Source organism: Callorhinus ursinus, unplaced genomic scaffold (genome assembly GCF_003265705.2).
Source record: "Callorhinus ursinus isolate GAN/ISIS: 27379988/994484 unplaced genomic scaffold, GSC_fseal_2.0 scaffold13, whole genome shotgun sequence".
Taxonomy (NCBI): domain Eukaryota; kingdom Metazoa; phylum Chordata; class Mammalia; order Carnivora; family Otariidae; genus Callorhinus; species Callorhinus ursinus.
The window spans coordinates 14,334,325-14,348,462 of NW_027397075.1; the positions used below are offsets into that span (position 1 = coordinate 14,334,325).

Consider the following 14,138-nt stretch of genomic DNA (forward strand, 5'->3'; position numbering starts at 1 on the left):
TGTGCTATTTTCCCCCCAAAGGTTCTGAGAGATAGGTCGAGTTCCTCGCAGTACCTTTTCCAGATTCTCAAGCACGCGAGGGCACCCTGATCAGTTCCATGTCTGCTCTGGAGCCTCCCTGTGGGAGATGGTGGCCTCCTACTCCCCTGCACACCCCCTTTTCCCACACATCCACGTTGGCGCCTCCACATGGGCATCATCCCACGCTCTGCTTTGGCTCTTGTCTGGATTGGAACTCATTTTCTGGATGCCAGGCCATCTTCCAACTGGTACTCCCTAACATTTTGGAGACACGAACGATCTGGTAGTTTCATGTGAATGGGGACATGGGACCTAAATAATTTGTCCCTTTTATGACAGTGTCTTTATGCCTAATGGAAAGATTTTCTGGTTGTAGAGTTTGTGGATGGATATCCCACTCCTTCAGAAATTTGAGGGAATCTCTGGCTTCCAGTGTTCCCGGAGTAAAGTCCTATTCTCATCCCTCTTCTAGGATCTTCTCCCTCCTCACCCCCTCCTCCCTAAACCTGTCCGCCGTACGCCAGGATGATGTCACTTGCTGAGGGCCTTTCTTCCATGGCTGGGCCCTTCCTTTCAGTGTGAAGACTCAGGTCCTTCAGTGATAGCCCGTACTGTCTTATTAGTTCTTGGATAATTTGCACCTCTCCACTTTCTCTGTTCTCTCTGACATTCCTATTAATTAGGTACTGCACCTTCTAGATTCAGAGTTCCAGCTTCTTTATTTTCTGTCTGTGTCTGCCTGCTGGGAGATTTCAACTGTATCTTCCCAATTTGCTCTTGAATTTTTACTTATGTTTTTGATTTCTAAGAGCCCTTTCTTGTTCTGATTATTTTGTGCTTGTTATTATTCAAGGCATCCTATTCTCATTTCACGGAAGCAGCATCTTTTCTGGGAATATCAAATACAGCTCTTTTTTCCTTTTCCTAAGGTAGGCTCCCCACCCAACACGGGGCTGGAATTCACCACCCCAAGATCAAGAGTCATGTGCTCCACCGACTGAGCCAGCCAGGCACCCCAAATACAGTTCTTTCTAAAGCTTCCTTTTGCTCCCTGGGTCTGCTTAGTTTGGTCCATCTTTCACACTGCAGGCTTTCCTCCTGAGTCTGGAGATCCTTGGCTGACCATCTGTCCCCATGTATGAGACCTGATGCTCTTTCTGTGGGGACATGACTCTGCCAGGCAGTGGGCTTCACTGCAGGAATGGCTTTTCATTCTGTAATGGGGCAGGCAGTGAAGCTTTGCTCTGGAGCTGGTCAGTTTCTGGAACGGAAGCAAGGGAGAGGGGCGTGGACTGGATACAAAAGTCAGGGCAGGGGAGGAGGGCCCAGGTCGCCGGGTTCCATGCACTGACTTGCAGGCACTCGTTTTCAGTCCCCTGCCTCACTTCACCCTCAGTGAAACTTCTTATCAGGGTTCCCCCCAAAGGTCCTTTTTTTTTTCTTAAGATTTTATTTATTTGACAGAGACACAGCAAGAGGGAACACAAGCAGGGGGAGTGGAAGAGGGAGAAGCAGGCCTCCCGCGGAGCAGGGAGCCCGATGCGGGGCTCGATCCCTGGACTCCGGGATCATGACCTGAGCTGAATGCAGACGCTTAACGACTGAGCCACCCAGGTGCCCCCCCAAAGGTCTTAAGGATGCTTTATAAAGTGAGTCACTCTTCCTGTCCTTCCAGTTTGTTGACACCTTTCACTAGCTGCCTCCTCCCTTCTTCTTCTCTTGGCACTTGTGGATTGGCAGTCTTTTACTCCTTTGCTGTCATTTAGTGGGGTTGTGTGACAGTGAGAAGGCATGTGCATTGGCCCGTCCACCAGATTCACTTGGTGTGATGATGCCCACTTTCCAATTGAGGAAGTCAAGGGTTCAGTGAGCTAACCAAGTTCACCAGCAAATAAGTGGCTGAACTGGGGTTTCAAGCCCATTTCTGTCTGATTCTAAAGTCCAGGCTCGCTCCCCAACAACACACTGCCTTTTTCTAGAAGGCTTCAGATTTGACTTGCCTCCTTTAATGGCAGAAGGGAGGTCTGGAGTGTGCCTGTCCCCCAAGGATAGGGAGGAAGCCTACCTGCAGGGACCTGAGGCCCAGTATTCACCACCGTCCATTCAGCAAACCTGCCCTGAGGCTTTTCTGCGCCAAGCCCCCGAGCTCAGCTGGGTGTGCCCAGTGAAGAACGCAAGTTCCCTGCCTGATTTTCCCATCAGGATCGGGAGAGATAGCCCCCGGCTTGGAAAAGGATGTCACCAAAAAAGTCTTTTCTGATAAAGATTTGCAGGAAGGTCTAATTTGGGGAGGCCGGGGCGGGCGGGGGGGTAGGGGTGCGCCTGGTGACCAGGCCCGTGTACGCTGCAAATACAAGCGGTCTGGCTGGTCAGAAACGGTGGGCTCCCGATACGGCGGCTATATTTAGCACATAAACTGCAAGACATGCGGTTAAATCTGCATTTCAGATCAACGCGGGGTAGCATGTCAACACAAAGACGGCCTACCCACAACAGGGGCGTACTCACCGGAACCACAATGAGCGCGGTGCGTGGTTGCTCTGAAATTCCAAGCTACCTGGCGGCGCGGCGTCTCACCGGGCGGGCAGCCCGGCAGAGGCAGCGGAGGGGGGCCGCGCTGCGGACCGCGCCCCCCGCCCCCAGCCCGCGGTCCTGCCCGGGCCCCCAGTTTCCAGCCCGGGCTCCGAGCCCCCTCTCGCGGTCCCGCCCGGGCCCCAAGGCCGCCCCCCACCCAGCGCCATCCCGCAGTCCTGCTCGCACCCCCGGCCTCCCGCGCCCTGCTAGGGCGGAAGTGGCGGCTCGCGCTTCCGCCTGGCGGGGCCGTTACTGGGCGGGGCGCTGACGTCGCCCGGAAGGGGCGGGCCCGCCGGGAGCCAGGCCGCGCCGCGCCGCGCCGGCCGGAGGGGGCCGCAGCACGGACCATGGCGGCGGCGGCGGCGGCAGTGACGGTGGCGGCGGGCGCCGAGGGGCGGCGCGCGGCCCTGGAGGCGGCGGCGGTGCCCGAGCGGGGCGGCGGGAGCTGCGTGCTGTGCTGCGGGGACCTGGAGGCTACGGCGCTGGGCCGCTGCGACCACCCGGTGTGCTACCGCTGTTCCACCAAGATGCGGGTGCTGTGCGAGCAGCGTTACTGCGCCGTGTGCCGCGAGGAGCTGCGCCAGGTGCGCCGCGCCGGCCGGGCCGCGCGTTCTGGGCGCCGGGCGGGCGCGGGGCGCGGCCGGAAGGGGACTTTGCCTTCCTGATGTCCGGCCGCGGGCCTGGCGGGGCCCCCCGGGGCGGGCTCCCGACCGTGGGGCCGACTGTGGGGCTTCTGGGGCCGGCAGGCAGGAGCTGGCCCCGCCGGGTCGAAGAGGGAGCAGTCCCTATGGGGACGATTATGGCAGTCCGGGAAGCAGAGGGTCAAAGTGGGTATTTCCAGCCCAGCTATGTGTCTGGGCCCCTTGGGGTAACTCCGGCAAGGTCCTCCCGAGACTGGTGCTTTCATCTGTTGAGGGGCGGTGGCACTCACACCTGCCCACCAGAGGGGGGAGGCTGAACCACTGAGGTTTCCTTAGGATTGTAGGCGGATGGGGTTAAAAGTGTTATGAAGTTTTTCTCCTCCTTGCCAATTCTAACGGGGAGTGGTGGTGAGGGGGTCAGCTCCAGAGTGGAGGTGGGGATGTTTCTGACTCTGTCCAGATTTGGAAGCCCTGGAGGGGATCAGAGGGCACCGTGGAGATTTCCCCCATCGTCCCCCTAATGCCAGATGCTGGCTGGAAGCACCTAGTTGGAACTCTTGGTTTGCTTTGAGATATGTTTGCTTCCAGTGTTGTGAAATTCCTCTGGTTTGTTCATGGAAAGCTTGGGCTGGTGACATCTGCCAGGGAATCTGACTCTCTTCTTCCTAAAAGTGACGCAGAAACGGCATTGTTGAGGAGTGGGTTTCTTTAGTTGTGTTGTTTCCTTTTTTTTTTTTTTTCAGGTAGACATTTATGTTAGGGGAGCCAAGATGATGCTGTAATTCCGTGAGCTCTTCATGAGCACCTGTTCTGTGCTTTTTTCAAAAAAGACACTTGGAGACGCTATTAGTGTGTACTGGGGTGGACAGAGACAGGCCTGGGAGAGATCTGGGGTGTACAAATTGTCGGGAAATGCTTGGGCCTGTGGCTTAGTGAGCGCCTCCCAGCTCTGCCCAAGGCTGCCATGCCAGCTAGTCTTGCATGGCATGAGGTCATTCTTGAAGGGCCAGGTTTTCCAGTGCACCTATAGTTCCTTCCAGGAAGGCAGGGGCTGCAGGTCTCACTCTGGAAGTGAGCAGACACCTCTGTGTGGTTACTGTGGCCAGTACATGGCCTCTCTTGCTCCCTGTGGGTCCCATACCCTTCCAGTGCTCTCTGTGGCAAGCGGCTCTTGACGCGAGCTTTCAGCAGGCTCCCACTGGAGCATGCTTTGGCACTGGGTGCCTCTGGCCGATTCTGGCGTTCCTCTTAGGCCTGCCCTGAATTACTGGGCAGCAGGATGGTGTCCTGGGAACTTTGGGAGATGACGATCCTTTCGATTCATCTTGCTTGCCTCCCACTCTTGAACTTGCAGCTCCACCCTAGCTCTTCCTGTTCCCTGGCTGAGTCCTGCACTGTCCTCTGAATGTGCCATGCCCACTCGGGAATCCCACAGCTACCTTCAGGGGCTGCCTCTGCTCTGTCCTCTCTTATGGGACTTGGTCTGTAAAAACCCTGAGGAAAGCATGCCAAGAAGCTGTGCGGAATAGGCGCACACCTTGGCTCGGGGCTTCCCTGTGCCCGCTGTGGGGCAGGCATTGCAAAGAGCAGACGCAGAGCAGCCCTGCAGCTGCTGGTCAGGCACGGAGCCAGATCCAGCTGGATTGCCCAGCAGGTGCTCCGGGTAGAGGCCAGGCCAGCTCCCAGTCAAGACCAACATCAGCGCCCCCCACCTTCCTCCCTGGTCTCACCTTTCACACGGTCCATTTTCTTCTTTTTTTTTTTTCCAGCCCATCTCTGTCAAAGAGGCTGGATGGGGCTGCTGTACAAAGTGGGGTGTGTCTGAGCTAGTACGGTCTCCCTTCCACTTCACAGGCAAGATGTGGGAAGGAGGCTGATGGCAGGTCAGGAGGTGGGGCCTGCTGACCGCCCTTGCTCATCTGGTGTCAGGGCCCCTCCCCACCAGCCTGGTCCACCTGGGCTCCTCTGGGGCCTGTACTTCCTTGGTGGGGCCCTCACTGCTCACCCTCACCATTGGTTCACTCTCGCCAGGGGTCTCTGCTGGCACCACGTATCCTCTCTTCCACTCATCGAGTGCCCACTGGATACTGGGAGTGGGGAGCAACAAAGCCCCAGGCAGGAACACACACACACCCCTGTGGGGGTCTGAGTAGAGCCCTCATCCCATCTCCCTCTCCCTCTCTTCAGGGACTGGCCCAGCCATCCTGGGGCCCACCCAGGGGTGCCCTTTCCCCCTTTGACATCGATTGCCTGGCTGACCCAGGGGCTTCCCAAGATGGTCCATCCTCAAGTGTCTAGGCCTGGCCTGTGCCTCTGTCCTCGGATCCATGACCCTCTCTCATCGGGGTGATCACCAGGGTGGGTGGGTCTTGGGCCATGCTGGTTGGATCCCTGGTGGGTTCCTTCCCATCCCTGGTTGGGCCCCCATGCCCTGGTCCTTGTTCAGCGACTTGGTCTCGCCATGTGCCTCACCCTCTGCTGGGCCATACCAAGCCACACTGCTGCCCTCTGTGTACTCATCACTGGTCCTGATGCCGGCGCAGGCCTTCAGGGGCCCAGTCCTCGTTTTACAGCCTGTCTAGGAGGGGCCCTTAGCATTTTGCCATTCCCACCCCTAGCTCCAAACCTGCTCACCCTCGTTCTCAGACAAACGCAGCCTTCCCCTTCCTCAACCTCTTCCTGAGGTTCCCAGTGTCCTCTCTCTCCTGGCTTGGCTCAGGTGTGCCCAGCATTGGTTGCCCCATCAAACTGCTCAGGAGAGACAGACGCCCCTGAGAACGGCACCCTGCCTCTGTCCACAGCAAGGGTGCCAGCAGTAAGACACCCCCCGCCCCCCAGTGGATCCAAGCAGACCCTGAGACCCAGGCGCTGGAGCTGGGGGAGACGGTGGTTGACAGTGGCATCACGGCACAGGCTTCCTCTGGGGAAGAAGTTGTTCCTCTGCTGAGTTGCTGGACTGGCTGCTTTTCGGCAGGGGGCTCTCTCACGGGAGGACGCTGCCCCTGCTGCCCGTGTTGCTTTGGTGTAAGCAGGGCCCTGAGTCCCGGCAGCTATCCCACGACAGACCCTGTGATCTGTGGCCGGCTCATGGCCCTGCGCGTGCAGGTGCTGGTCCCCTGGCAAGAGGGAGAGGAACTGGGGTCAGGGCTGGGAAGGCGCCCTTGTGAGTGGCATGGGGCAGGGCTGGGTGTGGCCTTGTCCTGGAAGGACAGGAACTGTGGGAAGAGGCCAGTGTGAGGCCCAGGGGCCTAGTAAGGGAACCGGGTGGGAGGGCGGGGGGGCAGCCATGGAAGCTTAGCTGCAGTGAAGCACCCACCCGAAATCCACATGGGGCAGGGGCGGGAGCAGGCAGCCAGTTCACCAGACAGGATGACAAGGGGAAGAAAGGCCTGCTGGGGCATTGCTCATCCTCCGCCTTCCCCCAGAATGGGTGTGGCTGGACCATGATGCCTCCCTTGGGCTGTGGGGGCAGGGAGAGGCTTGGGGGTCAGCACGCTCTCCTGACAGTAGAGAAGTGGAGACTGAGCTCTCTAGCTTATCCCCCAGACCCCCAGGGAACCAGTCTTAACCATCCTGCTGCTGGGGACAGTGTGACCACCATTCTCCCCAGCCAGTCCCCTGCTTTCCCAAATGCATGGCCATTGTAATCCCAGACGTCCTCCCTGGCTGAGCCTAGCTGAGCCTAAACAGAGCAGGGATGACCTTGACATGACCCTTCCCAAGGTGAGGACGCTGAGTAGAGGCGAGTGACCAGGCCTAGACTGTGGGGGACAGTAGTGGAGTGGGAAGAGTCGTGGAGAAGAGGAGACCGAAGGTGTGGTCTTGGTCCAGGGATGGGGAGTGGGGGCCAGAGAGGAGGGAGCCCTGGAGGGAGCTGTGCTCTTGGCACAGAGGGGGGACCTGAGCCTGTGAGAGGATCCTGGGGGCTCTGGGATGGGGGTCTGTGGAGGGGCAGCCTGGCAGGAGGTACCTGAGTGTGCCGGAGACCCCCTGGGAAACAGCCAGGCGGCACAGGTGTCTGCACCCAGGCCCCCCCACGCACCCCACCTCGGCACGTTGGCACCCCTGGCAGCTGGTTAATAGGAGGCAGCCAGGGGCCGTGACCGAGGCCTGCGAGGAAATCCCTCTCCTATGGCATCGTGGGTGGACAGAGGGTGGCCAGGCGTGATGTGTGGTCACCTGGCTTGTCCTGGTGGCGTTGTTTCCATAGCTGCTGCTTGGATGTCATTTCTACCTTCTCTGCCCTGTGCTCAACACCCATGTGTTTTCCCTGTCGCTGCCCCGGGGGGTCACTGCTGACCCCTGTTCCTCTGGGGTGACCTCCCTGGATGAGTGGGGAGCCTGCCGCCCCCTGGTGGCGAGGCTGGGCATTGTGTTTCCACATGGGTCACCCCAGGCCCCTGGGCTGCAGGTGAGGAGAGGGGCCTGGGCAGCCCAGGATGGCAGAGAGTGCTGCCTGTGGGGCCGGCCTCAGCCTCCTCAGCAGGGTCTGAGTGCCTCCCTCTTCTCAGCCTGACGGTGTCTTCTACTGGGTGCCCACAGCCCTGCTCACCAGCCCCCCTCACTTGGTTCCAGGTGGTCTTTGGGAAGAAGCTTCCTGCCTTTGCCACAATCCCCCTCCACCAGCTGCAGCACGAGAAAAAATATGACATCTACTTTGCCGATGGAAAAGTTTTTGCCTTGTACAGGTGAGAGAGATCCTCAGCCCGGGATTCTGAGGGCCTGTGGCCAGCCCTGCACTGGGGATGGGCACATCCCTGAGCCCTCCTGTGCTCCTCACAGCCCTGGGGCGCAGATGTCAGGGCCTGTGCTCTGTTTCCTCTCCTGTAACAGGGATGCTCATAGCAGCCCCCTGGGGTGGCAATAGGGACAGGGGCAGCACATTCAGGGAAAACACTCTGGTGGAGTGCACAGTGCCTACTTTCTGGGGCTCTGTGAGGTGCACTCGAGCTCTTGGGAGTTGGGCTCTTAGTCCGTGGCAGGAAAACCCCATAAACGGGTACAGTTGTCTCGGGAGTGATCCTCTTCTTCCAGGTGAGGGGGTGGCCCCCGGTGTGGGCCCAGTGTTTGTGCCCCGCTAACGCGGAGCTCAGCATCGTGGCCAGGAGCAGCACCGCCTCCGCGGGTGGCGCATGCAGGAGCTCACTCCAGACGGTGACACTGAGTGCCTATGGGGTTGGGGGGGCCCTCGGTGTCTCTCCAGGCAGCTGCTTCAGCACGAGTGCCCACAGTGCCCTGAGCTGCCGCCGTTCGGCCTCTTCGGGGACCTGGAGCAGCACATGCGGAAGCAGCATGAGCTCTTCTGCTGCAAGCTGTGCCTCAAGCACCTCAAGGTGCGCCCTGGGCCACGGAGCCCACCCGGGGGCCCCGGGAGAGCTGGGTGCAGGCGGTTGGGGGCTGGGCCCCGGGGGGCTTGTGCTGCCTCAGGCCCCTCGTCCCCCTAGCTCTCCTGCCTCACCCAGCCCAGGCAGGGGGATGCTCCTGGTGCATACAGTGCTGTGTGTGTATGGTCGGGGGACCGAGGCAGCCCTCTGTTGCGGGACCGTGGGAAGGGGCCCGCCCGCGCCCAGCACCCTCTTCCCTGCAGATCTTCACGTACGAGCGCAAATGGTACTCACGCAAGGACCTGGCGCGGCACCGCATGCAGGGGGACCCCGATGACACGTCACACCGCGGGCATCCGCTCTGCAAGTTCTGTGATGAGCGCTACCTGGACAACGATGAGCTGCTCAAACACCTGCGCCGCGACCACTACTTCTGCCACTTTTGTGACTCCGATGGAGCCCAGGACTACTACAGGTGGGCGCGGGCCCCGGGCACCAGAGCAGGCTGGGCGGGGCCACTGGCGGGGGTGGCGGAGCCCGCAGGCTCCTGCTGACACCCTGGCCCTGCCAGCGACTACGCCTACCTGCGCGAGCACTTCCGGGAGAAGCACTTCCTGTGTGAGGAGGGCCGCTGCAGCACGGAGCAGTTCACCCACGCCTTCCGCACCGAGATCGACCTCAAGGCCCACAGGACAGCCTGCCATAGCCGGAGCCGTGCCGAGGCCCGCCAGAACCGCCAGATTGACCTGCAGTTCAGCTACGCACCCCGGCACTCGCGCCGCAGCGAGGGTGAGTGAGTGGGGATCCATCGGGCTCCAGCCTGGCGCTCTCTGAGGCCTGGAAACCCCACAGCCAGGCCCCGGTCTGGCCCGTCATGTGTTGGCAGGACGGGGGACATACCTTTCTGAGCCCACGATCACCCCGAGGCTTGGAAACCCCACAGCCGGGCCCCAATCTGGCCCGTCGTGTGTCTCCCATCTGCCGGCTGGGGGTCGGGGGGCTCCAGGGTTGGGAGCACTGTTGGGGGAGCTGCTGTGTGGGGGTCGTGGCTGAGGCAGGCTCTTCTCCCTGTCCACTTCTTGCTCTGAGCTGGTCCTCGGGGCTCATGTGCTGGGGGCGGGGGGAAGTCTCTGCTGGGCAAGCTGGAACACCGGCCTTCGGCTGGCCCAGGCCCTTGACGGGCTGTGTGCTGGCCGCAGGGGTCGTCGGGGGTGAGGACTACGAGGAGGTGGACAGGTACAACCGTCAGGGCCGTGCCGGCCGGGCCAGTGGTCGCGGAGCCCAGCAGAGCCGTCGAGGAAGCTGGAGGTACAAGAGGTGGGAGGATTTGCGTGCCGCTGACATTCTCCTGGTACTACCCCCTGAGGCGGCGGTGGCTGGCAGCTGGGTTGGGACGGCGCACGGGGATCGGGGGACTTTGGCCTTCTGGTGTCTGGTGTCCTTGGCTTGGCGGCAGCGGGGCCTGCTTAGTGTCCTGAGTGAGCAGACATTTCCCTACTCTTTTCCCTAGTTCTAGCCAGAGGCCCCAGGACCCTGCAGGTGGGGGTGGGCCAGAGGGGCCTGTGTCACTGGGGGGGGGAGGGGTTCAGAGCAGGCGTGCTGTGAAACGCTCATGCTGCAGGTACATGCTCAGGCCAGGTGCTGTCCCCACTGTCCGGCAGGATGGAGGCATCTTGGACCCCGGACTGGGCCCATGTGCTGCCCCCCGGGAGCTCCAGCCTGAGACCCACTGGCTCAGGAGTCCCACTGAGTCGGCAGCGCCCTCTCCTGGCCAGCGAGGGCGGGCGGGCACCGGCTCCACTGGCCCCGGGACAGCTCCTGGTGGCCAGGCTTGGGGGGGGGGGGTGGGGGAGGCTCCTGCCCAGCTCCTCACCCTGCGTGCCGCTGTGGTCCCTGACCTTGCCCTGCCTGAAGGCCTCCCTCTTCCAGGGAAGAAGAGGACCGGGAAGTGGCAGCTGCCATCCGGGCCTCGGTGGCCGTGCCGCAGCTGCAGCAGGAGACGCGCAGGAGTGAGGACCGGGAGGAGGGCGGCAGGGCCAAGAAGGAGGAGGCAGGGCTGCGGGTGCTCGAGGAGCTCCGCGGCCCCCGGCGCCTGCCCCGGACTCAGGGCGAGGGAGCAGGTGAGCTGGCTGTGCCTGTGGGCACCTGGGAGGGGAGAGGCAGGCTCCTGGCCAGCACGGTGCTTGGGAGTGACAGGGCAGAGCCCTGAGCTCACCCTGGAGGGTCTGCTCCCACCCCCTGCACGTTGCTCAGCCCTGACATAGGGTCCTTTCGTGTCTCCTAGGCCTCAAGGAAGCCTCGCCCAACGGTCCTGTAAGCCCAGAGGGCCTCCCGGCAACCGGCCAGGCCACAGGGGCCACGCCTCCAAGGTACACTTGTGCGCAGCTTGGGGGGGGGGGCCCCCGGGGGGGGGGGGGCCGGGGGGGGGGGGGGGGGGGGGCCTAGGGCCCTCAGGCCACTGACGCCACTCCCCTCCCTGGGCTTAGCACCCTCCCACCTCCTACTTCGAAGCTCAAGGATGAAGACTTCCCCAGCCTCTGCGCCTCTGCGTCCTCCTCTGCCTCGTGCTCTGCTGCGGCAGCTCTGGGCCCCGTGGGGCTGGCACTGGCGTACCCCATCCCTGCCCGGGGCAGGAGCACCTTCCAGGAGGATGACTTCCCTGCCCTGGTGTCCTCCGCCTCCAAGCCCAGTGCTGCCCCCACCAGCCTCATTTCCGCCTGGAACAGCAGCGGCAGCAAGAAGGTGGTGCATCCCACCTCGGGGGCCCAGGCTGCTGGTGGGAGCGGCCAGCCCCCCAGGAAGGCTGGCAAGGCAGGCAAGGGCAGCAAGAAGGGCGCGCCGCCACCGTCGGAGGAGGAGGAGGAGGAGGAGGCCGGCCGCGCCGGCCTCACTGCCCAGGAGCTACGGAGCGTGCCCACCACGGTAGCCGTCTCCTCCCTGCTGGCGCTGGCCTCCACCCAGACCCTCCCCAAGGTCGGCAAGAAGAAGAAGGTGGGCTTGGAGAAGCCGGCTGCCACCTCACCGCCCCCACAGCCTCCTGACAAAGATGGGCCCCCTGGGGCCGAGCAGGCCCCCACCACGACCGCCGGCAGAGCCGAGGGGCCCGTTGCCCTCATCGTCAATGGACACACAGAGGGGCCGGCCCCAGCTCGGAGCACGCCTAAGGAACCTCCTGGGCTCCCGCGGCCCCTGGGGCCCCCCGCCTGCCCCACACCCCAAGAAGACTTCCCAGCACTCGGAGTCCCCTGCCCACCCAGGATGCCCCCTCCCCCAGGTATGTGTGTCTGGCTCCGGCCCGCTTCTGGGCGTCTGGGAGGGGGCCAGGGTAGGAGAGTCAGACTGGAGCCCCAGGGTCGAGGGGAGCGCACCCTGAGGGGCAGTCACAGGCCAGCAGGCAGGGGGAGGGAAGCCTAGCGGCACCGCTGAGTGTGAGCAGGGCACTTATTCTCCACGTCCCTTGCCTCCCTGTAAAAGGGGGCCATCCTAGCGCTCTCTGGAGATGGGGGAGTAAGTCGCCCTAGGCCATTATTGCCGCGAGGGAGCTCAGCATGTGCGTCATCGGGCCCTGGGCCTGCTGGACAGAGCCCGACCTCGGTGGGCTGGGCGGCAGGGGAAGCCACAGCAGCACGTGGGAAGCAGGGGTCACGTTCAGGTCTTGCTGTGCCGCCCCATGCAGGCTTCAACGCTGTGGTGCTCCTGAAGGGCACCCCACCCCCGCCTCCACCCGGCCTGGTGCCACCCGTCAGCAAGCCACCCCCCGGCTTCTCGGGCCTCCTGCCCAGCCCCCACCCAGCCTGTGTCCCCAGCACTGCCACCGCCACGAAAGCGTAAGTGGGGGTGGGTCACCCGGCTTCGTGCCCCTAGAGGCCGGGGAGTGCCTTCATCTTGGTCCACCCCAAAGGCTTAAGCCGCGACCTCCTGCCCGTCTCCCGACCCTCAGGCCCAGACTGACACCTGCGCCACAGGTCTACCTGGTGCCCGAGAACTTCCGGGAGAGGAACCTTCAGCTCATCCAGTCCATCAAGGACTTCCTGCAGAGTGACGAGGCCCGATTTGGCAAGTTCAAGAGCCACTCGGGGGAGTTCAGACAGGTCAGCCAGGCAGGGGTGTGGGGGGCCAGCACGGCCACTGTGGGGGCTCAGGCCCGGGCTGGGCATGACTGGGTTTGGCTCTGGGTGGCAGGGCGTGATCTCCGCAGCCCAGTATTACAAGAGCTGCCGCGACCTGCTCGGGGAGAACTTCCAGAAGATTTTCAATGAGCTGCTGGTGCTCCTGCCCGACACGGCCAAGCAGCAGGAGCTGCTGTCCGCACACACGCACTTCCGGGGCCGGGAGAGGCCTCCTGGCACCAAGGCCAAGAAGAACAGGAAGAGCGCGTGGCAGGCCAGCACCCGGCCGGCGGGCCTGGACTGCTGCGTGTGCCCCACCTGCCAGCAGGTGCTCGCGCACGGTGATGTCAGTGGCCACCAGGCGCTGCACGCCGCCCAGGACAACGACTTCCCGTCCCTGCAAGCCATCGCCAGGATCCTCACGTAGCCCCCCCAGCATGGGCAGGAGCTGCCACACCCACAAGCCTCCTTCCTCCTCCCTCCTTCCCGGCTGCCCTGCAGCCAGGTAAGGCCCTGCTGAGGCCGCCGCTCAGGCCCCTCCGCCGGCCAGCCCGCCTGGGGTCGCCAGGAAGGCCCACCCGCCCTGTCTGCACACCATCACATAGGAGTCCATCCAGTTTCCTCCTGGGAGGTGGGCAAAGACCCCTGCCTCTGTGCTGGGCTGGTCTGGGTTTGTGTTTTCCTGCTTTTGGAAGGTGCGAGGGGAGGGAAGGGCCGGGACGCAGGAACCTGTCCATGCTGTCAGAGCTGGTGGCAACAGCGGGCCCCCTCCAGGCCCCCTGAGCCCGAGGGCTACAGTGCCGCCGCCCCGCAAGCCAGAAGCTGCGGGGCCACCGGGGCCGGAGTCAGATGTTGAGCGTGTTGTGTAAACAGTTGCCTATTTCGTGATTCAAGAACGTTCAGGATTAAAAGCAGACACGAAATTGTGCTACTTGAAGTTGAATCTTTGTATGAGACAAGCTGAATCTGGGATCTCAAATTGACTCTGACCTTTTATAAGACCGTGTATCTTCAAATAAATTTATTTTGCAATAATGCACATAGCTGGTGTTCTGAGCTTCTCTGCCCTCCCAAGTCACCCTGCAGCGAGGGGGGCTCAGAGCCGTCCGAGGCCCCAGCTCCGGTGGACAGCCAGGGGCCCCCTGGGGTGGGGGGCAACCCATATGCACAGCTGGGTAGTGGGGCTTTGCTCTCGGGACGCAGCCGCCGGTCTGGGCCTGGGGCCTGGCCCTGGACATCTGGCGCTGCCGAGGCCTTCCAGGAACAGACACAGCCACGTTTGACCTGTGCTTGTGTGCCAAGTAAAACCGTCCTTCTGGGACGTGGGAGTCTATAGACTCCAGGTTAGCACCCACAGGCTAGTAAAGAGCTAACGATAAACAAGAGCGCTTCAGAAGCAGTGGAGGGCGCATCTGAAATTCTGCCAGAGAATAATTTGTGCTTAATTATTTGGATACAGTATCTCAGGA

The 14,138-nt window shown here is 62.2% G+C and overlaps 1 protein-coding gene and 1 long non-coding RNA gene across 3 annotated transcripts; one reads left to right on the plus strand and one right to left on the minus strand.

Moving 5' to 3' along the window:
- Positions 1-721: 721 nt before the first annotated feature.
- LOC112828225 (uncharacterized) lies at positions 722-2,796 on the minus strand. Its single transcript, XR_003209438.2, has 2 exons — positions 2,530-2,796; positions 722-1,282 (listed from the first exon to the last, which is right to left on the minus strand). It is a non-coding gene; the product is annotated as an uncharacterized lncRNA (long non-coding RNA).
- Positions 2,797-2,904: 108 nt separating this feature from the next.
- Positions 2,905-13,708, plus strand: ZNF598 (zinc finger protein 598, E3 ubiquitin ligase). 2 transcript variants are annotated; one of them, XM_025877135.2, is made up of 12 exons: positions 2,905-3,179; positions 7,812-7,924; positions 8,440-8,569; positions 8,824-9,035; positions 9,132-9,349; positions 9,760-9,877; positions 10,490-10,680; positions 10,845-10,929; positions 11,047-11,834; positions 12,237-12,387; positions 12,501-12,651; positions 12,743-13,708. In XM_025877135.2, the coding sequence occupies exons 1-12, from the start codon at positions 2,943-2,945 to the stop codon at positions 13,094-13,096; spliced, it is 2,748 nt and encodes a 915-aa protein (XP_025732920.1). In that variant the 5' UTR covers positions 2,905-2,942; the 3' UTR covers positions 13,097-13,708. The 2 variants fall into 2 exon arrangements, with proteins under 2 accessions (XP_025732920.1, XP_025732921.1); XM_025877136.2 differs by having other exon boundaries at positions 9,760-9,868.
- The last annotated feature ends 430 nt before the right edge of the window (positions 13,709-14,138 follow it).